The following is a 26,707-nucleotide window of genomic DNA, read 5'->3' as shown; positions in this document are numbered from 1 at the left end:
TGGGAGCAACTTATCTATCCTCGAAATATCTAGAGTATATTCGTGTAATCTCTGTCTTAAATCAGCTATGTCTTTGTTATGACTAAATAACACTCGTTAATCAAATTTTCAATTACATTAATTTCTCTTACAAACATTTTATTCTTTGATTTTGTACTATTTTGTATTAGAATATAGCATATCTTTATATTAAAATATAGAACAAGTATCTTATTATTAAATTATTTTAATGTGACGTAAAATAATTTATATACACAAATTAAAGACAATATACTTTCATATCTAAACAAAGTTTTCACAAATTATATAGAGTTTATCTTTCAACATCTATATACTAAAAAAAAATTGTTAACTTGACTAAACTTTTCAACTAAATATTATTTTGTTAATTGAACATATAAAAATATTTAAATTAAGTATAAGATATTAAATCTAAAAAAACTTATATTTGACTTAAATACTAATATGTTCAATTAACAAAATGGTAATTTAGTTGAAAGGTTTAGAATCACGTCAACAAATTTTTTGTCAGTATAAGAGAATATAAAGAGGGAAATCTAGGAACATTTAGCCAGAAAAAAATGTGGAGAGAAAAAAATGTGTACTCGGTACATATTATTCGGCGGAGTTAAAGCGAGCAAAATTAGGATTTCTCTCATGCGTACCTGCACGGCAAACAAATTTTCATCTCGCTGTTCGTTCGCGCGAGTTTGCTTCGCGAATGAGTACCGTTACATGCCGCAAAGAAATGGTCAGTATGCGCATTACAGCGATCCGCGATGAAGGAGAGTGTGGCTCGTGTTGCTAAAGGAGATGACGATCAGATGCCGCTATCAGTTGCCGATATCGCGCGTTCCAAAGGCCGGTTGCACCTAACCCATTCGATTCGGTTTAACTTTAAACCACGATCGAACCGCGCGAGCAACCGAGGTCAGTCAAAGAGAAGATATTTTTCGATATACAAGGTGTACCGTATCCAGGAAATCACTCATTTACAAGCAGATTCCCGATTGTCATTTGGAGACGATTTTTCCTCAGCGAAAATGTCGAAGCACCAATAATTTTCAAGTTATAAACAATTGTAAATAAAGAGTTTTCGCAAACTAAATCTTGTGGAAACAAAATATTAACGAAACCACATTCTTCAATTAATTTCAGAGAGTTCATAGTTATATAAAAAATATGATGGCAAAAATTGATTACATAAAATGACCTCCCTCGACATTTTCACTGAGGAAAAAAATCGTCCTCAAATGACGTCGGGAATCTAACTGCATGTATATATATCAGTGATTCGATAAGGACACTCTGTATACATATATTTTCATAATTCGCTGATTGTGTGTGTTGAGAGAAGAGTGTCCTGAGTTTGTATTCGGGAAAATAAATAAAAATAAAATAGCTGTGATATAAACCGTTTATCGCAATATAAAAGTATGTGTCCTTTTCCTTTTTCCTGCTCTTTCATGCACACATGGTTTGGAATTTATTTATTTACGCGTGTTTATTTACGTCAGAGATTCTTAAACATATGTAAAACACGTATATGTATGCATTTTGTACGACAAATCAGTTCACACGTCTTTTACAATTAATCGAGAAAACAAGTGACATAAATTCAATGACAGTTCAAATCTTATCAATTTGCTAGATTAGCATTTTTATTTGTCCAGATAATGATGAAATAAAGCATATGCGTATGACGAATTCAGTTTGAGAACCACTGATCTGTGCTGTCAATATTTTTCAGGAACTTAATTTATGTTATCTCAATTTACTAAAAATAACTATTGATCATTATTTTCCAATCAACTTCATATAAACTTATTTATTCGAACGTTTACTTGATAAAATTCATTGAAAAAATATATTACATTTTTTTAAATCAAATTTATTTATGTTTTAAAATCGTTAAATAAATAAATTTCCTTTTCTTATCGCGTATATATTTATCTCAATCAAATTATTCCCTTTTTATAAAAGAATCGTAAACTTAGAAAAATGCAGGAAACTATTAGATAGCCATTAGCAGAATTCATTATTAAATTCAGAAGGTAATTTCATCAATCATTATTAAATATTTTTCCTAACAATTAGTGGTAAACTCTAATCACTTAAAATATCTCGATACTCAAATACTGTCGTATATGTAAATAACACGTAGTATGCCTAAGAACATAATAATATAGTCAAAGATTAAAATAAAACAGCATGACAATTAATCTCCCAAAAAAATTTGCTTCTATATCTACACAATCGACAAGCATACCATTGTGTGAACAGGATACTTTATTTAACTCGGAGCATTGGAAATAATACAATATATCTGTTTCTTTCAACCGTGTTATCCGCGTCATGCTGCGAAGGGTATAGTGAAAGAAACGGTAGTTTCTCTTTTCTTTCCTTTCGAGATACAGAAAAAAGATTCTAAACAATTTTAGTAATTTTTTTTCCTCGTCCTTCTGCTTATTTATCTCAAGAAAATATATAGGTATATGTGATGCTTTAAAATATATATATATAAAATATCTTTCGTATTTCTTTAAGTTGTAAATATGTACTAAATTTTATATGAGCGTAACTAATGAACAGATTTATGTGAACCTTGCCTAAAGTTTGAAATTTTCTAAGGATATATAACTTGAATTGTTGTACACTGAAAAAAAATTTGTTAATTAAACTTTTCAACTAAATTATTATTTTATTAACTGAACATATATTAGTATTTAAGTCAAATGTACGTTTTGTTAGATTTAATATGTTATATTTAATTTAAATATTTTAATATGTTCAATTAACAAAATAATATTTAGTTAAAAGGTTTAGTCAAGTTAGCAATTTTTTTTATTTCAGTATATTTATACATATTTGCTTGAATCCCATAAATTATACTATTAAATATGTGATGTATTTAAATTTAGATGGATATATGAGATGTATGTACATACATTTTAAGAGAAAAAAAATTGATTTGTAAATAACTGATCTCTATACAATATAATTGGATATGGCATAGCACAAAAAAATTATCAATTAAAAATTGTGAGTTTTGTCTACAAATGTGTTTATTTTTACATTTTATTCACAGTTATTTGAAATTTGATTTTATATGTATAAGCGATAGATTTTTTCATTCAATCCAAAAGTATTAATAATGAAAATTATTTATGTCAAAATAAGCGCATTCAATTGGTCACACATGTTTTGTTCTATGCCATATCCAGTTATGCAGGATGTTTCATAGTCAGCATTCTATAGAATTGGATTTTATACATCATTTGAAGCAAAAAAGTTTATATAAACATGTATCCTATTCTAGAGGATTATAAAAATACAACACGTGTTTAAGTTTAAGAAAGAATATGAAATGCTGTGAAACAATTAAATTAAATTTTCTATTACCATGGTTACGAATGTCACGTTTCACAAGTCCTATGTTAATTTTTGATTTCTGATGTAATTAAAATTGCTCACATTTACTCATTTAATTATTATTGAAATGATTGTATATTAATTATTTAAATATATATAATAAGCTTAAAATTTCATAGAATTTGATTCAATAAATTAATGAATGTATTCGTTTATAAACTGAATACGTCGTACCTTTCCAAAACTGTCTAGAATAGGACACATGTTTACATAAACATTTTCGCTTGAAATAATGATGCAATCATCCCCTAGAACGCTGTCCATTCCTGAAACATCCTATATATATATATATACAGACATTAGTATAAATAACTTTGCCTCGAACTTTTCTCAATATTTACAATTTGTAAACAGTTGAATCCTCCATTCCAAGTTTATATAAATCCTTCTGGTCGTCAAAGCATTTCTCTGCATATTTCAAGGTTCCCTATATAAAATATCTAGAACACCTTCCTAATCTAAACTCGACAAAAAAAAAAGACTTGGAAAAACTTCCCTCCCGATAATACACAAGAGCCCCAAGAACAACCTGTCAATAAACATTTCGGACGGTGACAGAGCTCGAGAAGGAAAAAAGCGGAGAAGACTCACCTCGAGATCCTCGTAGGAGCGAAAACCGAGGATGGCGAATCCATCGATAATGTCCTCCTCGAAGGGTGGCTCCTTTTGGTTGGCGGCCGCGAGGGAAGACTTCTTGCGGGGCCTGGGAGGCCTCGGTGGCCTGGGCGGCCGTCCCGAGTGTCCGTCCCGTGGATGACCGGTCTTGGCGCCGCCGCCGCCTCCGGCGGGGTCCTCGTCCTCGCCGCTGTGGCTGTCCTCCTCGTCGTTCGGCGGTCGTTGCCGCGACTGCTGGGACTGTTGCTGCTGCTGTTGCTGTTGCTTCGCGGTGGCCAGGCTCTCCCTCTGCGCCAGCATGCGCTGCGCCCGCTCCCGTCGTCGGTTCTTCTGGCTACGTTGCTTCGCCTCGATCTCCATCTTCGACACGCACCACACCGCTCTTCTTTCGAAACAAACGTCCGATGATATCCTCTAGGGATCACCCCGCGGCGCGGCCTCGTGGTCAACGTAGTAGACAGATGGCACGACGGAGGAAGGTAATGACGTACGGGAGGATGACGACAATGGGAGGCGGACGAGAGCGGCAGCAGACGACAGCGACGACGTTGTCGTCGTGCATTCTACGGTCGTAGACGACCGATGGGTAGAGAGAAAGAGGGTGGAATGGGAAGAAAGGAAGACGAGGGGCAGAGAGAGAGAGAGAGAGACACTGCACCGCCTCGGGATACACTCGGCACTCACGAGACACGGCTTACTGTCGGCACGCACTCTATGTATGTACACAGACACACACACATATATATATGTGTATATATATATATGTACACGCGCGACTGGGGCACCTTTCCGCGATATATACTCCTTTCCTGCGTTCGAACAAGTTCCTCGCGATATCCCCAGAGCACTCGGAGAGAGCACGATGTCACATCGATCGTGCGCGCTGGTCGAAGAAGAGTCCCGGGTGCGTGTGGCGAGGAAGCACGCGAGAAGGCACGCACGCAGGGCAGATAAAGAGAGAAAGAGAGAGAGAGGGGGGGGGGGGAGAGAGAGAAAGAGAGATACGCGCACACGAGAGAGACTCGACGAGATGGAGCACTTTGCGAGAGACGGTCGCACAGATCGGCGAGAGTGCACGCGCGCACTCGCGCGCACACACACACACACACACACACACGCACTCGCGAGGAGGGGCGCACACTATGAAGGCGCACCTAAGAAGGCCGGAGTGAACGTATGCCACACGTATTATACCACCGTTCGGGGCCAGACACTTATTAACGTTCCGACGCGGTGTCTCGGCGCAGCCAACTTCTCTCTATTCGGACACTTCCCTCTCTCTCTTTCCACCGCTCCGTGTATTCGCGCAACTTCACGCAGTAAAGCAGAGCTCTCACGACCGATCATACACGACGTTCGACCTTCCGTCCTTCTTTCCTCCGGTCCACAATCGTCACCGTCGTCGTCCTCGTCGTCTTCCTCGTCGTCGTCGTCCACGTTGCGATCGCGGTTATCATCCTCTCCTCCTTGTTATCGTTTTCTTCACGATCACGTCCCTCTTTCTCCACCTTCCGCGCTTTCGCCACCTCCGCCTCGTCGCTTCCTTCTCTTCCTCCTCGCCACCGTTGTCGTCGTCGCCGCCGTCGACGTAGCCTCGCGAGACTCTCCGGCCCCGTCCTCGTCGTCGTCCACCACCTCCAGCACTGCTGCGTCTCGCTCTTCCCTCACGTCACGTCACGTCACTTCACTTCACTTCACTCTCGGCTCGTTTGTCCGCCTCGGATCCTGCACTGCCTTTAACGTGTACGGGGCAGCGGCGGCGCGTCTTGTGCGTACACCATGCGTGCGTGCATCCGTCCGTCTGGTTGGTCGGCTGGCTGATCGGTCGGTCGGCGTTGGTTGACGTAGCGCGACGCGGCGCGGCGCTTATCGTCGTCGTCGCAGCACGGCGGCGGTGCCTCCGCGATCTGCCGCGGTCAGACGCATCCCGCGAGGAGTGCACGTAGCGCGCCGATTGTTTGGAATGGCGATGGCGGATCGAAGCGCGGCCACCACGCACGGTTGCCGCATCGTGCGGTAGTGGAAAAATGGCCGCGAGCCTGCCTGCCTGCTCCTGGTCTCTACCTGACTGACTGACTGACTGACTACCGAATGTCGAGAGAGAGAGCGACGTCGCCTGTCACGGGACGCGTGACGTCACGCGCGCGCTGTCACTTGGCGCATCGTCGCCCTGGTGGCGCGATCTCGCACGTTTTACACGTTAAATACACTCGGGGTTAATCACCGAGAGAGAGAAAGAGAGAGGAATGTGAGGAGGGGTGATGATGAAGAGAGCAAGAAAGTTTGGGGTCCACGACTGTGGAAAGGCACACGCCCCGAATTACGCGCGAACTTGTCGTATGTGCTAATGCATTTCTGTCATTTTGTTTTCCCTCTCTTTCTCTCTCTCTCTTTCTATGTCTGTTGCGATTATCGAGAGAATATGGCGTACTTTTACCCTATATGCTCCGCGTAGATATAAGACTATATATTTTTGTACGCGTGTTCACTCTGCGTCTAGGATATTCTCTCGCCTCCGGGCGAGTAAATTCTGTCGCGTTCAGAGTCTTGGAGCGCTGTTTCTTCGCTTTCCTTCTCTCTCTTTTCTTCTACGTATATATGTATGTATGTATGCCTTCCTCGTCGCCGATTCTTATCCCCACCCTCTCACTGGCCCACCCGTGCTGACATTTCTAGGTACTTTTCGTTTCTTCCCTAGGAGAGGGGCGGCAGCATCGCGGCGATGTCACATGACGCCCTCTGGATTAGTTTCCATGACAACCCGGCAGATGTCGCTACTCCGCGCTGTGCGCTGCGCTTCGCTCTTTCTCCTTCTCTTCTTCCGATATCGATTTTCGATATACTCTATGGCGGTAATTTTCGTATAATCGTCTAGTGAAAGGAGGAGGGAGAGTGAGGAAATGGGGGAAACGAGCGCCGGTTCATGAATCTGCTGCAGCGAGTAGACTGTTAATCTCGTCTATTCTTGGCTTATTAACCGCGAATTCTCGGTAAGCTTAATTTTTTTATACTTCTTTTCATTATAACTATATAGGATTATAATATGAATATTTTTTACGGTGTGGAAATTTTTCTAGCCTTAGCGCTTTTCGGACAATTCAAGTTTTCGAAAGTAGAAATAGTATACCTAGAGTACAAGGTTATCTCACAATTAATAATATAAATTGTGCAAAATTCTTCCTTTCTTATTTATGGACGTAAAATAGTTCAAAGATATTTTACTATTTTTTTCGATAACTTTCGATAAGTATATATTTTGTCTCATTCTAGCTTATTGCACCAGTGTAGGAATATATAAGCCTATATTTATACTTGTTTAGATTACACGAAGCTGAAATTTGAAGTCTGACTTTAGATGCTGAAAATACAGGATTCGCTCTTATATTGTTTTTAAAATGATGAGTGAGAACGTGGGATGTGCGGCGCAAACCGAACTGATGATGTCACGGATTGGCTGCATCTCTTTCCCGTATCATCGGTTAAACCGCACCTGGAAAGGCGCGTCTCCTTTGGACCAGTTCGCCGCAACAATTATCCGCTTTTGCGAGAGCGCATCTCCGCGATCCACGACCATTTCACGCAGCCGGTTTTGGAAAACGGTATGTTTTCAAATCCATATAAGTAAACCTGTATCGCGACGACTTCTATATCGGTCGTCTATCTACTTACTTAGTGCGGTAAAATACAGAGTGTCCGGAAAAACACGAAAATTATAGGACGTTAGTCTCAGCAAATTTCAAGCAGTTTGTGTGCTTTTATGATCTTTTAAGAATTTTACAATTTTTACAATATTAAATCACGCTCCAAAGCATAAATGAAATTTTAATTAATTAAAAGTATACACTGCAAAAAAATTGTTAACTTGACTAAATCGTTCAACTAATTATTATTTTTTTAATTGAACATATATAAATATTTAAGTCAAATACACGTTATGTTAGATTTAATATGTTGTAATTTAATTTATAAATACTTCTATATATGTTCAATTAACAAAATAGTATTTAGTCAAGTTAACATTTTTTCTCGGTGTAATATAATTTATTATAATTTTTGAAAAATATAATATTTTTCAATGCTTGAATGAAATAAGTATATTATATATATATATATAAAATCAAGTCATAGCTTGGATTTTTTTTTATTAAAGAGATTATTCTGTCGATGTTTGAGATTTATTATTCTCGAGATAAATTTAAATTTTGGACTACATAATTGAAGGATATGGAAATATCGTCACGCCGTCATTAATGCAATTGATTAACTATATATGTATTAAATATTAATTTGTTAATTGAACGTATATAAATATTTAAGTTAAGTACACGTTATGTTAGATTTGATGTTTTATTTAATTTAAATACTTATATATGTTCAATTAACAAAATAGTATTTAATCAAGTTAACAATTTTTTTTCTCGGTGTACTGTAATATAATTTAAAATTTAATAATATTTTTCAATGTATGAATGAAATAAGTATATTTTAAAATCAAGTCATATACAGTTTGTGTTTTTTTTATTAAGAGGGAATCTATATTTGAAGCAAAGAGATCATTCAATCGATGTTTAAGATTCATCATTCTCGAGATGAATTTAAATTTTGGACTACATAATTGAAGGATATGGAAATATCATTGTCACACCGTCATTAATGCGATCGCATTCAGTATTGACATTGACATCATTTCCTTCGATATATCAAACTCATGCGTATTAGCGTCGAGATTAAACGTTCTCGATAGTTCGATCTACTTGCATAATATGCTGTGGCTGCGTAGAATCAGATTGCCGTCAAGGAAAGCGAGAAAATTATGATCGTAAATGGAGAGAACGGCGGATAATAAATATATATTTTTCATATTAACGTCGGGCTTTCTGATTCTTGATTTATAAAATCAACATTGCATTTACATTTCATATTATCGCGCGACTTATATAAATACTAGCAGTGCTTATTAAATATAGCACTTAATGAATAAACCAGAATCAATGAAAGTCTAATATACCTGACATTAATTGATTAATTTTATCTTTCTCAAACCTCTCTGCAGATTTCTTCATGCTTTTAGTGCAATTTTATAAGAAAGATTGCTATCGTGTCTCGACTTAAACATACGTCTACGATTAAAATAAAAAAGTAGCCTTGTCATATAAAATTTTCGATAAGAGAAATAAATTAGAATAACAAGTATTTCGCGACGCAGAATATTAATTCTCATTTAGCCAATTAGGCCTTTCAATGATCATTAGATCATTCAAAGGCCTAATGTTAACAATACTCCTTTTTTTGTAAAGCTGTTCTATTTATCGGCGACAAATAGAGCAAATCGGTATACTATTGATTTGTTATACGTGATTGCGTAATTCGCTAGTAATCGAGGACAAATCTCCCTTTGATTCGCAAAAATAGAAAGATTATTTCGATGTTTTTTTCGCGCTGCTAATTAATCACGATAGTAGTCGTTCTACGATATTGCGCAGCGCGTAAATAAGGATTATAGAGACGCGCCAATAAAAGGCCGAACGCGATATGTATTTTGATTATGAGCGCGGATGAATCACTTTACATGCCGAATCCGTGCGCGATATAAGGCATTCGGCTGGAACGCGCGCGCATTTGCATATTAACGATCTCGAGGAGCTAAGAATGGGCTCCTGAAAATATATATCCGCAGACGCACATTTGCGTAGTCGGAACGTACTTACTTATCGCGATGGCTCCATTTGGAGAACCACCTTGCTAAGAACGCGCGTATACATTTCTGAGACTTGCTAAGGATAGGAGACCGTATGCTTATAAATAAGAAAACATTTTCGGATCGCTCGGGTAATTCGTTTCTTTTAATCAGATCATTCTTCGAATAACAGGTGTAGATTAATTATATTATTGTCGCTCTCGATGGTGTGTGTAATTGTATTATCTTTCCCTCGTCAAATTCTATATATATATATATATGTATACCTTCTAAAATATTAATTAACTTTCTTTATTGTGTGAATATATTTTTGAAAAATTTAATGTTTTTCTTAAATTGTTTCTATTCTTAGTATATTTATTTTAAACTCTCGCGAGATGTAATGGGAAGTTAATCCTTCATTCGAATTAATTATAATATAATTAATGATTTCGATTTTAATCGTTTGACATTTTGAATAATATATATGTATTTTATGAGTGCTGTTATTTTAAAAATTTCGAAGGAAATACTTGACATATTTTTTATTCCAATAATATTCTAAAAGCGATAAAAAGTGTCGGCAAAATATAGGTATATACGACTCAGGACAAGTTATATCTCAAAAAGTCTCAAGGCGATTGCGGGTTTTAATGGGTTAATGGGACGTTAATCTCCGTCTCTCTCTCAGCGATAGTCTCTGATTGGACGAGCATGCCATTGTGGTAGAGATATACACAGTATTTGTCCATTCGGGTGTGTATATACTCAATATCGCGTACGTGCTTGTATTTACAGTGGCTTCGCCCCGATAATCCTCTCGTCTCCTACTACTTGGAATGTCCCGCTTCGACAGTCTCGGCACGAGATAATTATTTTCTCTAGAAAAAATTTCAATGTATAGACACTTCTCTCTTTTTAATTGATTGAGTTAATTGTCCCTTTCTTTTTAATTGACTGATTTAATTGCTACGATTTAATGACATAAATGATGAAATAAATGCACTAAAAATATCTATAATTTTTTATAGAGTGTATTATTTATTGAAGCACTTTTTAACAATTATATAACAAATGGAAGATAATATTATGCATAGTGTAATTCGCATCATTGAAGTCTCTCTCTCTCTCTCTCTCTCTCTCTCTCTATAGACTAATAGTACGAACACAATAATGAAGCGAATAATTAAAAATTAGAATCCACTTGAGATGTATTACGATCAGTGTTTGCTATTATTTAAATAAAGTTATATAAATGATCATTTAGATAAAATTTTGGCTTTATCTTATTTAATATGTATTATTTATATTTGCAACTTAGATGGAAAAGTGTTACCTTTACTAAATTATCTAGAATAATGTTCAGATAATTTGATTTAGAGTCATAGCATATAAAAGTACTTATAAGAGTAGCGCTTTAAGCAGTAAGCGATAAAAACTTACAAATAAAAATATGAATATATATTTTTATATCTCTTTTATAATTTACATGTTTTTATAAAAATGTAAATGTGTTTACATATGAGCGGTTTTACAAATAATATTATCTGGAATAAGTTATTTAGCTGAATCGTCATATGATTTTATCTTTTACCTAGAAGTATTTAAAACAAAATTTTCTTTCTATCTTATCTAAGCTGAATTTAGCTATCTTAATTAAGCTATCTTATCTAAGATAAATATGAAACGCCCAGATTTTTATGACTATTCTCAAGAGATCGATACTAAACGGATAATGAAAAGAATCAGAATTAATGAATTTAATATTTCATGATCATTTAATGTTATCCTGAATATTTTTTGATAAAGTGAAAGAAGAAAGCTTTTGCAAGCGTAATTTGGAAAAGCGCGGCGTATGTCTGCATGTCTCTTCCTTTTCTTAGAAGTTGCATACATGTATAAAATTGCGGAACCGCGCCAAACGAATCTCTCAGGTGACGGTAACGATAGGTGAATGGACCTTGCATTCTAGGGCGCCGCACCTGCTAGACTCGATCCTGAGATGCCCGGTGAATCCGTCAGAAAGTACTCGACGGCCGGACAGTATCGCGAGCGCTGGCGCGAAAGCATGCGGCGCGAGTTCCGTCGAGTACTTTCGTTTCGCGCGTCATTGATTCATTCGCGTATCACTCGTCGCCGAATTTACTTTTTCGTTCTCGCGGGGTCTAGTAATTTTTCAATCAAGAGATCCAATTAAGCGACTTGAAGAGTACATTATTGGTTTTTTCTTGTCGAATTCGGTGAAAGTCGCGTGTGTCGATTTCTTTGAGAATTTCTAGATCGCAAGAGAGTAAACGCGATTGTGCGAATCACAGCGAGGTGTGTATGTATATAGGTAAGTGTGTAAACACCGCGCGTTCTTTCCTTCTTTCTCCTTTCTATTTTTTTAGAATTAAATTTCACTCCCTGCGCTGTCTTACACCTTCGCTACGCGATCTCTCTTTTACGCCGATACGTGCATGCATTTCGCATTTCCGAGAAAGGCTCGACGAGCGGCTTTTCCTCGAGGATATTACGCGAGTGGCATTGTCAGCTCTCTTACATAACGAGCTGTACAGCCAGAAGCGATGAGAATCTTCCCAGTGCACCGCGAGTGCAAAAGTGACGTGTTTTTACCCGATACATCCGCTTTTTTAATTATTAATTTTTTCGATTCGCGATTGACATTAATTCTCCGATAAAAATCGAGCAAATCGTCGTGTCGCGTAGATCTCAAACTGTATTTGGTGTGAAAGCCAAGGTAGTGTCCTCGTATATCATTGATCTTGAGTGAGTCTCTCGCAGTCCTAAAATGGTTTCGAGAGCGATCGAACAAGCCCGCTTCATATTTTCAAGCAAAATGGCGACGTCCTTGACGAGGTCACGTGTCCAACATTGCGACGAGTTTGAAATTGTTGGTCCATTCGTTCGCGATGTTTTTCACCGTGCATTGAAATCACCGCGGCCGGCAATTCAAACGTTCCGCGCGCTGCATATTTTATCTTAATGTGTTTATCTAATCCAATTTCGCTGCTATTAATTGACGCTAATTTAACGTTCTGTTTATCTAATGTTACGTCTATATTGCAATCAATTACAAGTGCAATTACCCTTAAAGTTGTTCAAAATTGGTGAAACTTTATTGATGTAACTTTCTGAAAGGAATTATACACCTACATTTTAAGTATAGAAGGAATTTTTTAACAGCAAATATTTAATTAATATTTCTATCTTATAGAGAGCTTATTTGCATATAAATGATACTTGAAACTAAATTTTATTAAGTAAATTAACGATTTAGACATGTAAATGAAGCACCAATTTATTTTTTACTGATATATAATAATTCAACGACGCACTATCATCAAGGATAATTATTCTTTCATCAAGTTTACTGTTACTCTCACCACTCATTATATGTTCTAAACAAAGTGTGTAAAATGTCACGGACAACTTTTCGAATCGTTTATACTTATATACGCTGACGCATCCCTGACGTCACATGCATATCCAATAAGGTGAGACTAACATGGTCGTATCATGGATTGCCAAAGAAACGTGTCGTCGATGCAAAGTGCATGTTTGTCCTCTTAGATCTATTCATGAGATATAAAACGTTCGTTGGCGTGTCTTTTCTCAGAGCAACTCGAAAGCGAAGAAATCGGATCTTACTGAACATATCTGTCAAATTAATCCTATATGTACAATAATCTCAAGTGCACATTTGATATGCAAAATGAATATAAAAATGTTTTACTAAAAAGTAGTGGTTTGATTATTAATTTCTTGGCTATTCCCTCATATGATTAAATTGTATTGTAAAATATATAATTATCATATAATTTAAAAAATTATAATTAACACTATCACATATAAGTGAAACGTCACGGTATTAAGAGATTATACGGTAATTATACCTTGTATAGAGAGAAAGAGAGACTTTTATGAAGTATAGCTGAAGAGGCATTAAGTATATTTCATAGTAATGTGCAGTCATTTTAAAACTACATTTTACAATCATAGATCCTAAGGGTAAAAAAATCTAAATATTTATACATACCTGTTCATAGTTTCGAGGTGGGGAAAACACGTGTGCGTATATAATTCTAACCGCAAGGACGCAAGTGTTCAGAGGCGTAGGCAAGGTTCTCTTTAAAGCAGATTAAATTGCTCTGCTTGGAGAATTTCATTATGATCAAGCGGCAATTAGGTTGACGATCAAGAATTAAGCGAGTTTAATGTTTAGTATAATTGCCATCACGGCAACGAAATGTTATCAAAGTAATACATTGCATGCTTTGATACTAGTATTAATCTCTCATTCAAGGAAACTAATTATGTAATTTTTTATTATATTATTTTTCCTGGTTATATTATAATATTTTATATTTTTTAATGTTATCAAAGTAATACATTCATGCTCTGATACTATAGTATTAATCTCTCATTTAAGGAAACTAATTATGTAATTTTTTATTATATTATTTTTCCCGGTTATATTATAATATTTTATATTTTTTACTTTTTACTTTTCACATCATTTGCTAATTTTCTATCATCTTCTCCTCAGTTTCTATAGAAGCATTATTATCTCGTTCGGTGAAGAATCGGTTGTTTCTCAATCGCACATCAATTAGCCTTTCGGTCAAACAAACAATTCGATCCACGTGAGATCAAGGATTCGCGCGACTAATGAAGAGAAAAGTACATACGTCATTGAGATATAGAACATAGACAACCGGCCATATACGTGATGTCTTTAACCATCTTGATACGTGGACCATATCGAGGTAGGTCGAGCTACAGGGTCGCGTGTCACCGCGATGACCTTCGGCTTCTATACATGCAGAAAGAGCTTACCGCGGATGAATTATTGCGTCCTACGTCCTATACGCGAGTTCATCTTGTTGTATTCTATATATGTATATGTCAACGACGTAGCGGAAAAATCGCAAAGACGTGCTCGCGGCGCCAGATTAATAAAATGTTAAAAAATAATTAAAGTATTAGATGTTACAAATCTTGGATATCGATATTCGTTATTGTGTTGATGTGTTTAATGAACACGATAATACTTTTTTTGCTATAAATTAAAATGTAATATTTTCTCCATCAAAATTTCTCATGTAATAGAGTATGTTTCTGTTATTTATGCGCAGAGAAGCCGACATTCATGGTACGTAAATTGAATTTCTCTTTGATTGATTGAGTGACCAGAAACATCAAGATTTCATAGCAGACATGATCGAATGATGGAGGTAATTTCAACACGCCGATACGAAGTCCGTCCACCGACGAACACCCACTCCGCTATTCTTGTGAGTAATTTTTTCAAGTATTCACTCCTTTTGGAGTTTTTTTTACGTTTGGAAAACCTAGTACCTTATATAAAAAAATTAGCACAATAATAAATTATTTGAGAACAAACTGAAGAGAGAGAGAGAGAGAAACGCAGAAATTTATCGAGTAGAAGATGAAGAATGTAAGATAAAATTGAAATGCAAAATTGATCAAAAGCATTTGAATAAAAAATTGATATGTTTTCATCAATTATTATCGTTCGAGAATAAGTTGCTTTCAATTAATTTCTTCTTAACGGCATTTTTATTCATCCAAGCAGTTTTCAAGGTCTTTTTAATTAATTATTCTCGATTGACTCGAATAATTGTGTTAGGCCGATTTCCCGCAAATCACTCGTGCGTTTATTTGAAGCTGATTTTGTGAATAATATCTTACATCACGTTAACGTCCCTGTCGGATCGGAATCCGTCGGGTGTCGGTCAGGAGTTTAGTCGCGTGTAACATGGAGTAAGAAAGCGGTTACGGCAAAGTTATTTGCGGTAGACGTACTTCTCGCGATACGTAACTTCCCTGGAATGTCCTTAACCAAAAGGAATCGCTGACGTTCACGCTCGTGGGCGGATTTACATATGTATTGTTTCCTTTTTCAGGTTGACCCTGAGAACTCCGTGGCATTAATCAAAGAAGGTAAATTCCCCGCACAGAAATGTTAATCCACAAACGAAAATGGTAATCTATGGTCATTCATGTCGTCAGCGTGTAAATTGAAAATTTCTCAAGCTGATATGCTACTAACATCAATAAAATTCAGCTAAGAATACCAGATAACCAGAAAAGCAATCAAAAATAGTAAATGTAAAATAAATAGACAAGGTATTCCAGCATATAGTCAATTCATATGCAAATCATAAGAGATGTAAATATGTATAATAATTAAAATTTCTCTTTTATCTCTTCGTTTTGACGAGTTTAAGCACGCGCTATCAAAGGTTAAAGGAGGTCTTGTTGAAAAATGCCGTAAGATGTCTAACCGAAGAGTTTCTATTTGAGCAAACCGTATATATCCTCTTCTGTCAAACCCTCATTTCTGTTGTTTAAATATAAGATTAGATAGTGCGAGCCAGGCATTCTAGAAACATAAATCAACGAAAGCATTCTCTTTTTCGTTTGCTTTCTTCGGCAAACATCGCGATCGCCGAAGCTAACTATTTACTCGATGCATAAGTATTGTTTCGCTCGTTTGGCATAGTCCGAAATATTTGCAAAGGCAAAGATAAATGACATTATAAAATATATTTTTCCTGCCGTGCTCTTTCGTTGTCTACTCATCACTCGCGTTTTACGTCCGTTTGCTCTGGACCGAGAGATTATTTTTGCGCAAAATACTGAAAGTATGCTTGTTTCCGATTTTTAGAGGAATGGGAGACCCGCAAGAAAAAGGAGATCACGACGACCCGGCAGATCGAGACCAGGGTTAAACGACAGGTCGTTCTCGAAGATGGCGAAGTCGTTGTCGATTCTGGACCTCTCGTTACCACAAACACTACCGAGGATGTCGAGCAGCAGGAGCATACAACTCAGGAGGTTTGCATGCATTTATTATTTAGTAATAAATTCTGAAATAAAAAAATATATTAGTAAGAAAGAGATATAAATTTCGAATATAACATAATTACGAGTGATATTTCAATTTTTTTACATTAGTAAAAAAAACTTTGGATTGTTGTTTATAGAAGTGAAAATTTTGAGACGATAAAAGACGCGTAACAACAAATTAAATCTTGCAAAACTTGATCTTATTCCTTATACGAGATACGTACATCTATTGTTCGTTGATTTTGCATACGTATATACATGCATTTGCGCATCGGAATGGAACTCGGCTTCCTTTGTAATACCTATCACGCGCAAAGGTGTACTGAACGTGCTTTTAACGTCCGCGAACCGGTGTTTAGAGACGCACGACCGGGGATCAACCGCAGGAGGTCGACTGGCGGCCGGCGGCAGGTGGTATTGTGACCGGAAGTGGCAGTAACATCGTGCAAAAGGAGCTCAACGAGACGGTGGTGAGGAGCCGCGAGGAGATCGAAGAGAGGCTCGAGACGGAAGATCGTCAACAGCTGGGGGATATCTCGGACGAGGTATATATATATATGTACATGAATATGTATACATGCATTGTATATGCATGCACGCGACACACCCACACCCAGTGTTATGCTTGTTAGATGATTTTAAAATTAGTTAAAGATGAAATGAAAATATGTGAATTCATCTCAGATAAGATGAAGATCATTTCGTTTTAAATATATATCTAGAGAAAAGATAAAATTATGTGATGATTCATCTAGATAATTTTCAGATAATATTACTTAAAAAATGCTTATGTGACACAGTTATAAAAAATATAGAATTGTAAAAGAGATATAAGAATATATTCATACTTTTTTATAGATATAGATAATACATATTTTTTATTATTTATATAAAGATAAGATGACAACAAAAAAGTTCATCTAGATGATCATCTATATAATTTTATTTAGATAACAGCAAACACTGCCCACACCTGAATTCCACCTGCGCGTGCCGCAGGGGATACGGCTTTAGCGCATTCTCTTTTCCCGGCATCTCACGCGTCGCGAAAAGGTCGCGCGCGTTGTTTGTTCCTCTCTCTCTAAAGATTCCCCATCCCATCTGATAACTCAGGCGTACGTTGTGTCGTGTAAAGACGTATCTTAGCTCGACAGCAGATTTGGTCAGCACGATGCTAGAAATTCTTACGAAATAATTTCTACGAAGTTCTTAAGGAGAGAGGCATGAAACCGCATGATTCGAACAGTATTTACGAGATTATAATATTGTCAATTTTTGCGGGTAGTAGGATTTTATTTGCAAAAAATATTTGTAATTGTTCTGCAATTTTTAACACAAAACCTGAAGAAATGTTTTCATCATATAAGAATCGCGAAATGTCTTGCGTGTATTTGAATAAAAATGTACCTTCTTTATATCTTCTTTTTATAAAAGATGATATGTCATTTTTTGATCATTGTTTTACTGTCGCGTTTATTTTTATGCTGCAAACTATACATTAAAAATATTAACTTGTCATTTAACATGGTAATAGCAAAATATGCGGATACTTTCTGAATGACACATAGTGCACACGTGTCAAATGCGCACAGACAAAAGTCAAAAAGAATGATACATTAAATTATAGGAAAGCAAAACTCTTCTCGTTTGATAGCGATCTATGCAATCGCATCCAGCGAGATTTCACAAAGCTCGCGAGGATACCCGGGAGAGGAGGACCGGATTGTGAAAGACGGGCAACAGGTATATATGCGCAAAAGACGCTCTCGCGCGCATGAACGATTCAGGATGGAGGAGGTCAGATCGTTTCGAACGAAGAGGACGAAGGAAGGACGGAGTTAAACGGCGAACGGCGAACTGGAAAGCGCGCGAGAGAGCGAGGGAGAAAGAGGGTGATAGAAATCGAGGAAGAAAGAGATAGAGAGGGAAAGGGATCTCAAGAAGTGGAAGTCGATGATCTCTCGATTTTGCTCTCCCTTCACCCAATGGCGATGAAGGAGCCATGAGATGCCGCAGCCTCAGCAGTCTCAGCAGCTGTTCCGTGCGTCTCGCGACCGCACGAGTGCGATCAGCCGCGAATTCAACCCGTGATAGTGTCCCGTGCTTTTGGCCAAATCGACGAGAGGGATACAGGAATTCGTCCGTTTCTTCGTGCGAGTCTGACAATCCTTTACGATCGTAGCCTCGAGATTCCCTGCTCGTCGTCGTCCTCCTCATCGTCACCGGACCACGGTTGTCCTCGAGAGATGCCGGGATAACTCGCTCGCTGCTTAATTAAACGCGACAGACGTATATCGGTTTTTTTCTTTTCGACGATATCCGATAGACACAATAATTGTTGACACTCGAAGCTGGAATGGCTTTGTTCCGGAGTGCATAAAGCACCCCTGCGAGCAAATCGGAGCCCAGGTCCGATTGAAATCGTGGTGGCCGCAATTTTTCCGGTGCGTATCGTGACGATTCCTCATGCTCGTCATCATTTTCGACGCAAGGATATCGAGTCGTTCTCTCGCCGGAGAAGAATCGCGTCGTGTCATCGTAAAACCGGCACTTTGCATAATTTTTCATTCATTTGTCAGACGGCTTGCATGCATACAGATGAGGAACTCGTAATTATGTGCATTTCGTAACCGCTCGACATATAGATCTCGTTTCAGCGAGAGATTGAAGAGATCGCTCTTGCGAGCGTCGAGTTTTAAAGGAAAATTGCAAATATAAAAAAATATAAAAATCTCATAGCTCACATTTTCAAATGTAAAACCAGTTATCGATTGATCGATAATTATTCATCGCAGAAGTATTACAATATATGTAATTTGTCACAAGTATGATAACTATGGTAATATTGGTAATTATATGATTGCAATTGCTTTTCCGTTATTGAGTTTAAGTAATTTAGATGTTAAATCTGGGTATAAATAAATATAGGCGTTAATTAAAGTTCATCAAAGATAGGCTTCGCGATGAATAATTTTCAGGCTTATCACGATCTCGATCTGTAATACATATTTACCAGCGTATACGATTGCGTGCACTTGCTCCATTACAACTACTTCTTGCGCGCTGCATCCCTCTTTAAAAGCAATATATGTATGTATTTTCGGAAGAAAGACGCAAAGCCGGACCAGCCGGTTTTTTCCTCTCATAATGAGATTTCGAAATATGTGTGTCGGGAGGGAAGGAAGATACTTTCGCGCGGAAGGTGATAAACTGGTCCGGCTGGACGTTAATGCGGATATACATCTGGTTTTTAGGCATATCAGAAGGCGGTCCGTAACAATAGAGGCGATTTGCGGGTCGCTCTTGCCGAATCTTCGAAACAATTGGCGCCGCAGTCCGGTCCGCGGGTCATTCAGCACACGACTAAGTCGAACAAAGTCATCGACACCGAGAAGACCTTGGAGACAAAGGAACTGAAGGCTGATGGATTAATCGTTACCGAGAAGAAGCGCACTGTCGAGCACGAAGAGGTGAGAGCCGCAAAAACAACCTGCTAATACACTCTCGCCATCAATTTTCTGCTCTTCTCTCAACCTATATATTGCTATTTTAACTTTCTTCAACGAAAGAGAAAGACAATATATTGTTATTTCATGTTAAATTATTCAGGTCTTGTTATTTGGATACAATTTTCCCTATTATTTAGGTTTTGTTACTTGGAGACAATTTTTCCTTGGCAAAAATATTGAGGCATCCAAAATTTTCGAGTTATAATAAAGGATTTTTCGCAAAGTAAGCCTTGTGGAAATAAAATATTAACAAAACCACATTCTCCAATTAATTTCAAGTAGAGTTTACTTTAATAAAATTTTAATTTAAGATTTAGTTATAAAGATACATGTTGATAAAATTTGGGAACATACAAAAGATGATGATCTCTTTCGACATTTTTGCTGAGGAAAAATCATCTCCAAATAACGAGATCTACTTTTATATTTTTGGTGTGACACTTTATGTCAGACATCCTGTATATTTGTATAACATAAATAGAAGTGATTTTATAGTAAAAATTAGACGTATGATGAGAAGAAAGTAATGCAAATAATAATGCCAATCGTTTTCGTCTCAGATCAAAGACGACGAGGTTCCGGACGACGGTGAGAACGACGACGACGAGGCCGCGGAAACGAGAAAAGAGGGCTCGCAGAGATACGTGAAGAGGAGAGAAGAAGACGTGGTGGACTACATCTCGGCCGGCGAGAGAGTCGGCCGAGAAATGCGCTACGTCGCAGAGACAACCGAAGGAGAACGAATAGGCGACTGGTCACCATCACCGACGGGTATGCGGACCACTCGTTTCCACAAATATTCCGGTACGTCGTCTTTCTCTGTTAATTATTTTCTACCATCACGCGTTCCACATGTTTACGAATCGTTGGCAGTCACGCGATAATAGCGCGCAATTAATTAAAGTCTACCTGAGCACTGACGACTAATAAATCTTCTTTTCCATTTTCAAGACTGTAAATAAATTATTTTTGATATTAAAAATTTCGTATTCTCTTCCATCTTGAAGAATTGAAGCCTAGAAAATAGCATTAATTCAAAATTCTTTTGTAAAAAAAAAAATAGAAAATTGTAAATTAATATAGGCTTCCCGGATGCCACGCGAAAAGATGCTCTAACGAAAAAGTCGTTGGATCTAGAAGAAGAAGATGAGGCAAGAAAATTCGAAACGTCAAAGTGGCTGGAAAGTCACTTTGGTAGCGACTCGCGTTCCTCTCACGGGTCTCTTGACGCTGATGACTCCCCTCTTCCAACCAGCACTAATACGAGCTATATCAACGTCACTATGAAATCCTGCACCCCCAAGGAACGCGAATATGAAAACGTAAGCTCCAGCCGCCACCAGAGACGTGGTAGAGACTCGAACTCGCCTTCAGGATATTATCATGGAATCAGCGAATGGTCGGAACGATATCAAGGAAAAGGTATATGGAACATAAAGCTATATTGTAAAAAAAAATGTCAATGTTAAATATATATTATAGATTATAATATATTCTGCGTAGAAAAACAAAATCATGCGCGAACGAGTTCTCCAGTTCGATATGTGGAATCCGTTCGTACCAACGGATATCATGGACATAAGAGAAATCCAACTGAATCATCATATTCAAAAACTTACGAATCGTTTCGACGTGAGTATCAAAACTCCCTCGAGGAACGACAACGTACACCTTCCCCACCGATACGCCGGAGATCGAAAGAACAAGTATGGATATTTTTCTTCTTCATGTCAAACGATATTTATTATTTTATAAATAAGAAAGAATATAATATTAAAAGTCTTAAATTCTTTTCGTGTTGCAAATTCATGAAATGTTAAATTTTATTTGATAATTTTTTAGTGGGCAAAATCTGAAGAAAAAATTAATTTGAACGAACCGTCGCCGGGTCGTACTTCAAGTCCGATACACGTGGTGCAGAGAACTTGGGAGAGTCGTAATCGCGATGTTCAAGCACAGACTCCAGAAAGAGACGATTATAAAAATATTCCGCCGCGATCACGATCAATCTCACCAAAGTTGTCGTCAACTAATCGCGAAGAGAAGAAATCTGACATTTCGCGAGCGTCGAAAAGTAAGTCTTTTTTTCTAATCGATTCAAGATAATTAAATCTAATAAATAAATTAAACCATTATAAAAATTATTAAAATTAGCATTAATCACAATTAAAAGATTTGCAATACTTGTTGCTAATATACTTAATGTCGTATTGTAAATCTTCTTACAGATACTGGTTCTAAATATAAGATTGGTGAATCCTTTCGGAAACTAGTAGGCAAGTTGCGTTCAGCCAGCACGGAGAGAAAGAACAAGCGTGGAAGTTCGACCTCGCAATTGACGCAGACCGACGACAACAGTCCGACTTATTTGCAATACAACGTCGTCGACCGGAATATTCCTCTCGTCAGCGAAAGAGATATAATAGAGGACAAACCGCCTGAGAGACCACCGCGATCACCGCGAAATGTCAACGTGCCGAACAAAGGTGTCACCAAAATAACCAGGACGGCTAATCAAGTCATTCAGGAACAATGGCAACATAACGATTCCACGCCACCGCCTTTACAGAGGTATTACTTGGGTGAGGATCCTTTCGGTGGCAGCATCTACGGTCGCGAGAAAGGGTACGAGATTGACAGAGATCGACAGCGACACGGAAGACCGCGGAGTTCCGGTAGAATTGCCGTAGATTCCGAGAGCAGGTAACCGAAATACACTCGATATATATGACATAGTTGATTGAGCTCGAGACAAATTTCGGCTGACAAGTTGTCCTTATTTAAATTAAATCGCATTGCAATTAATCCATTATGATTTTTCATTGTTATCACTTGTTTTTGCTATTAAAATAGTATTTCATAAATGCGTTATAGATTCTTCTTTTATTTGAATTCTTGTTTCAATTAAATATCAAGATTTTTATCGGTATGAAGAAGATTTATAATTTAATTTCGAGATACAGTTAATGCATCAAAAGATTTTTTTCACACATTGTTAGCGGAAATTTGTCTCTCAATATCAGAGTCCATCCTCGTATTAAAATAGAGAAACTCGCTATCTTACGTCGCTTGATCGCCAAAGACAGAGTTAGCTATACATATAAGCTTCAGGAGCCAAATTGTGCAAACGTCTAAATCCGCTTGGTGTCTTTAAGTCGCGTCTCGACGAATCCAAACTCGCTTCGTTTTCGGGTGAAGGCTGCATGCAGGGACGCATGAATCGAACGTGTATGATATGAATCATACGCTATAGGCTCATTCGACGAGAAAAAGTCCATCTTGTGTGACTCGGCAAGTATCATCTTTTGGAAACGACCGCGTTTCAGCCTTGCCTCCAGCTCCCTCGGCAGGTTTAGCAAATCCACCAGCAGACTGGTCGGCGATTACGAAAGAGAGGAGCAGTTCCGGCCTATCCAGACATTACCGCGAAATCTGCACTCCACCGGTGGTGGACAATCGGCTCGTTCGCAGACTAGACGACATCACATCAGCAGACACGGCAAGACAGGCCAGCAACACAGTAGCATGATCAACATATCGATTAAGAATGCAGTTAACACGCCGTCCAAGTTGAACATGAGCGCGTACAGCACTCTTCAAGCACCCCCGAAACCTGAACGGACGTACAAATCATCGCTGTCGCGCAGCAAAAGCTTTAACGTCGAGGTCGACAAGAACGGTGTCGACGTGCCGATCCGCGCACCGTATACCTCCAATTTGCACCTGAACCGGTTGGACGAAACACCGCCGCTGAAGAGCCCTGGCATTCTTGCCAGCATTAGTCGTAGTAACAGGGATCTGTTAAGAGAAGGTAAATATTAATATGTGGTCGTCAGTGACCGTATGTATCGGGTATTAAATTGAATTTTCCTTTTGACACAAAGATCCTCCAGTTTAAAGCATGAGCAAAGAGCTGCTACAGTCCTAGTAAAAATAACGAATTATATTTATTTATATGTATTATAGATTTTTATACATATTTTCGATAATTTTATATTTATTTTTTTCCCTCGGTATGCTTAATTTTGTCGGACGCTGATTTTTCCTGTCTTTAATTGCGTCACTGATGATCACACATGTTTATTCTATGTATATACATATACATATATTCTATATATAATTATTCAATTTATATTTAATCAGTTCATTAATTAGTTGACACACTTTTTATTTCTACGTTATTATGTTTTTCTTTAATCTTTTAATACGGAGTACTATCGATATAAGTAAAACATATTTTTGTTTGAAAGAGAAAAAATATAGAATATATAATTACTATAAGTTCTACTATGCGATATGCGCAATATTTTTTTTACAAACTTTTTATATCATCTTGTGGACTACTTGTGGATTGAGTTACATCTAGATTATACGGAATATATTGAAAAATACTGATTACATATATAATTGCTTCAAATCTTCCTATTAAATAATTCTTCGTATTTTTTAACATTTATGTGCCACATATATTTTTGATAGTTAAATTACTGATATTTTCACAAAAACAAACATATATAAAAATTGTTACTAATCTTGGTATACGATATTCAATGTGTCTCATGTCTCGTGTCTATCGTTCTTTTAATACATATTTTGTTATTTAAATGCTTTGAAGGCATGCATTTTTTATTAACAAGTAGTACTACTTGTTGATTCTTCTCGGCTAGATACGACAATCAAAAAAGTATCGAGAACTCGAAACATTTTGTATATCAGTTATCATACGTAATTTATTTATTAAGTGAATATACGAGTTTCATATACATGCGATTATTTATATTGTTTATATATTTTATTCATAATATACATACATGTAATATATATATACGTTTCTTTCCTTCCCACTTATTTGTGTATACACACATTTAATCTTTTTTTCTTAAAAAAAAATACATCTTAAATTTTTATTTAGAAATTTATTATTTAGAAATATAGTATATATTTTAAAAACATAAGCGGAGGTATTACTAGATTTTTTTAACAAAATATAATATTTATGTATGCAGTAAAAAATATTATAAAATATCATCTTGGTCACAGTTGCTAAAAAATTGTAGTTAAATCTATTTCTTCTTTTTCCGTGCAATATCAATTGATAGTTTTCGGAATTCCTTAATAGCAAAAAATGTAATCGCTGCGTTTACGATGTATATGCTAACGCACACTACACAAATATTATTAAAAACGTATAATATATACGCCAAGTATATCGATAAAATATTAGAGAGTATTCCTAAAGCAACAACAGCAGCAGAACAAGTGTAATTATTAATCATACCTGCGAGAGAAATGTTTGCTCATTAATATATGAAGAAATATATATGCAATATAATATTACTCAATAATCGAATACATACTTAAAACTATAATTTGAATATAAAATAGTAACCCATATATGGGATTTGGAATGTTAAATACGGAATTTTTTGGTAATAATCCGAACCCTTTACCATATCTGAAATCAAATATTAATTTATTATATATTGTATATTATAATATTTATTGTCATATAAATATCCATTTGAATTTCATGTTTACATATACATATACATATATATATATATATATATTTAGGCTCGCTAATTTTAAATGATCTTTTCATAAATTATATTATATATTTTTAATATTATTTAATGTATTTCTACTATTTATTTTGTATCACTGATTTTTAATTGTGATTGAAAAGAAGGATATATATTCTTTGCATCATAAGTTTCAATTTAAAAATTCGCGCTTTTTAGAGGCAGCAATCATGGCAGATCACGTGACGTCTGGTCGATGGTGCAACAAATAGACTTCTTAAAAATGCAATTCATATATACCTACACATGCAATTTCCAATCTGACAAATATCATATTTTATGTCCGTTGCTATTCTATGCATTTTCCAAAACATTTCGAAGAAATTATTCGAATAAAATAGAAAATCACAAAATTTCATAAAAAATCAAATGTATAAAAATCACAAAATGTCATAATAAATCAAATGTATAAAAATTGTAAAATAAAATGATCTATAAAACAGGTGATAACTGTTAAGTTTCACGTTTAGTGAAGCACGTGGTGAGAAATATCATTAATTGACGCGACTGATATGCTGACGCAGCGATATTTTCTTATTGTTAGATTCACTCACCCGGTCATAAATACTTTGGTACAGCTGATATTCTCCGAAATGTCGCACATTGCTTTGTATGAATCATCCTGTTCCTTTTTAGTTTCCACGACGTACGTATAATATGATAATCCCAAACCAATAAGGCATGCGGACAAAATTCCAGCATTGATTTTTCGTAACGCGCAGTTTCCAGATGTCGACATTTTGCTGAGGAGCAGAATATTACTGATAACATATACTATATACTGGAATAATGTACTCCACTGTATACATACATATATATATCTCACACGCGTACACGCTATATCTGTACTCTGTACTTTGAGACTCACCGATAACGTGTGATGATCATACACGTGTATCTACTATAATGATCTACTATAATGATTCTAGGACGTGGGATGCTTCAGTGATGCATCCACGTTCGAGTAATTATACTTTAAAGCAAGGATCGATAATCATGTATTAAGACGACACGTT

At 36.7% G+C, this 26,707-nt stretch overlaps 3 protein-coding genes and 1 long non-coding RNA gene across 15 annotated transcripts in view; 1 reads left to right on the top strand and 3 right to left on the bottom strand.

Annotated features, from left to right (window-relative positions):
• Window positions 1–6,649, bottom strand: part of tay (tay bridge kinase) — a 34,518-nt gene extending 27,869 nt beyond the window's left edge. For 4 of the 7 annotated variants that reach the window (XM_085483933.1, XM_085483938.1, XM_085483937.1 and 1 more), the window contains exon 1: window positions 4,024–6,648. In XM_085483933.1, the coding sequence (XP_085340059.1) occupies window positions 4,024–4,407 (384 nt within the window). In that variant the 5' untranslated portion in view covers window positions 4,408–6,648. Of the gene's footprint in view, window positions 1–4,023 lie in introns of all 7 variants that reach the window. The other 3 variants (XM_029311169.2, XM_085483936.1, XM_085483939.1) reach the window with 2 other exon arrangements.
• Window positions 5,238–26,406, top strand: chas (chascon). Of its 5 annotated transcripts, XM_029311171.2 has the most exons (15): window positions 5,238–6,384; window positions 6,746–7,037; window positions 7,368–7,646; window positions 14,863–15,021; window positions 15,655–15,691; window positions 16,419–16,588; window positions 16,960–17,145; window positions 19,855–20,070; window positions 20,670–20,913; window positions 21,193–21,531; window positions 21,613–21,815; window positions 21,952–22,183; window positions 22,338–22,812; window positions 23,436–23,920; window positions 25,851–26,406. In XM_029311171.2, the coding sequence occupies exons 4-15, from the start codon at window positions 14,953–14,955 to the stop codon at window positions 25,901–25,903; spliced, it is 2,709 nt and encodes a 902-aa protein (XP_029167004.1). In that variant the 5' UTR covers window positions 5,238–6,384; window positions 6,746–7,037; window positions 7,368–7,646; window positions 14,863–14,952; the 3' UTR covers window positions 25,904–26,406. The 5 variants fall into 5 exon arrangements, with proteins under 5 accessions (XP_029167004.1, XP_029167006.1, XP_029167003.1 ...); XM_029311173.2 differs by lacking the exons at window positions 5,238–6,384; window positions 6,746–7,037; window positions 7,368–7,646 and adding an exon at window positions 11,755–12,059 and having other exon boundaries at window positions 21,247–21,531; XM_029311170.2 differs by lacking the exons at window positions 5,238–6,384; window positions 6,746–7,037; window positions 7,368–7,646 and adding an exon at window positions 11,755–12,059.
• LOC146722743 (uncharacterized) lies at window positions 10,227–17,104 on the bottom strand. Its single transcript, XR_014924971.1, has 3 exons — window positions 16,825–17,104; window positions 13,764–16,620; window positions 10,227–10,605 (listed from the first exon to the last, which is right to left on the bottom strand). It is a non-coding gene; the product is annotated as an uncharacterized LOC146722743 (long non-coding RNA).
• On the bottom strand, window positions 24,880–26,648 carry Vkor (Vitamin-K epoxide reductase). Of its 2 annotated transcripts, none has more exons than XM_029311178.2 (4): window positions 26,560–26,648; window positions 26,246–26,434; window positions 25,467–25,564; window positions 24,880–25,387 (listed from the first exon to the last, which is right to left on the bottom strand). In XM_029311178.2, exons 1-4 carry the CDS (start codon window positions 26,577–26,579, stop codon window positions 25,173–25,175), a joined length of 522 nt encoding a protein of 173 aa, XP_029167011.1. In that variant the 5' UTR covers window positions 26,580–26,648; the 3' UTR covers window positions 24,880–25,172. The 2 variants fall into 2 exon arrangements, with proteins under 2 accessions (XP_029167011.1, XP_029167012.1); XM_029311179.2 differs by having other exon boundaries at window positions 26,503–26,567.
• Window positions 26,649–26,707: the final 59 nt, after the last annotated feature.

The sequence above is a fragment of the Nylanderia fulva genome, unplaced genomic scaffold (assembly GCF_048542155.1).
Source record: "Nylanderia fulva isolate GAGA-0341 unplaced genomic scaffold, ASM4854215v1 Scaffold28, whole genome shotgun sequence".
In the NCBI taxonomy this organism is placed as follows: Eukaryota; Metazoa; Arthropoda; class Insecta; order Hymenoptera; family Formicidae; genus Nylanderia; species Nylanderia fulva.
Note: the sequence above shows the minus strand (reverse complement) of the source record. Positions and strands in the feature narration are given on the sequence as shown.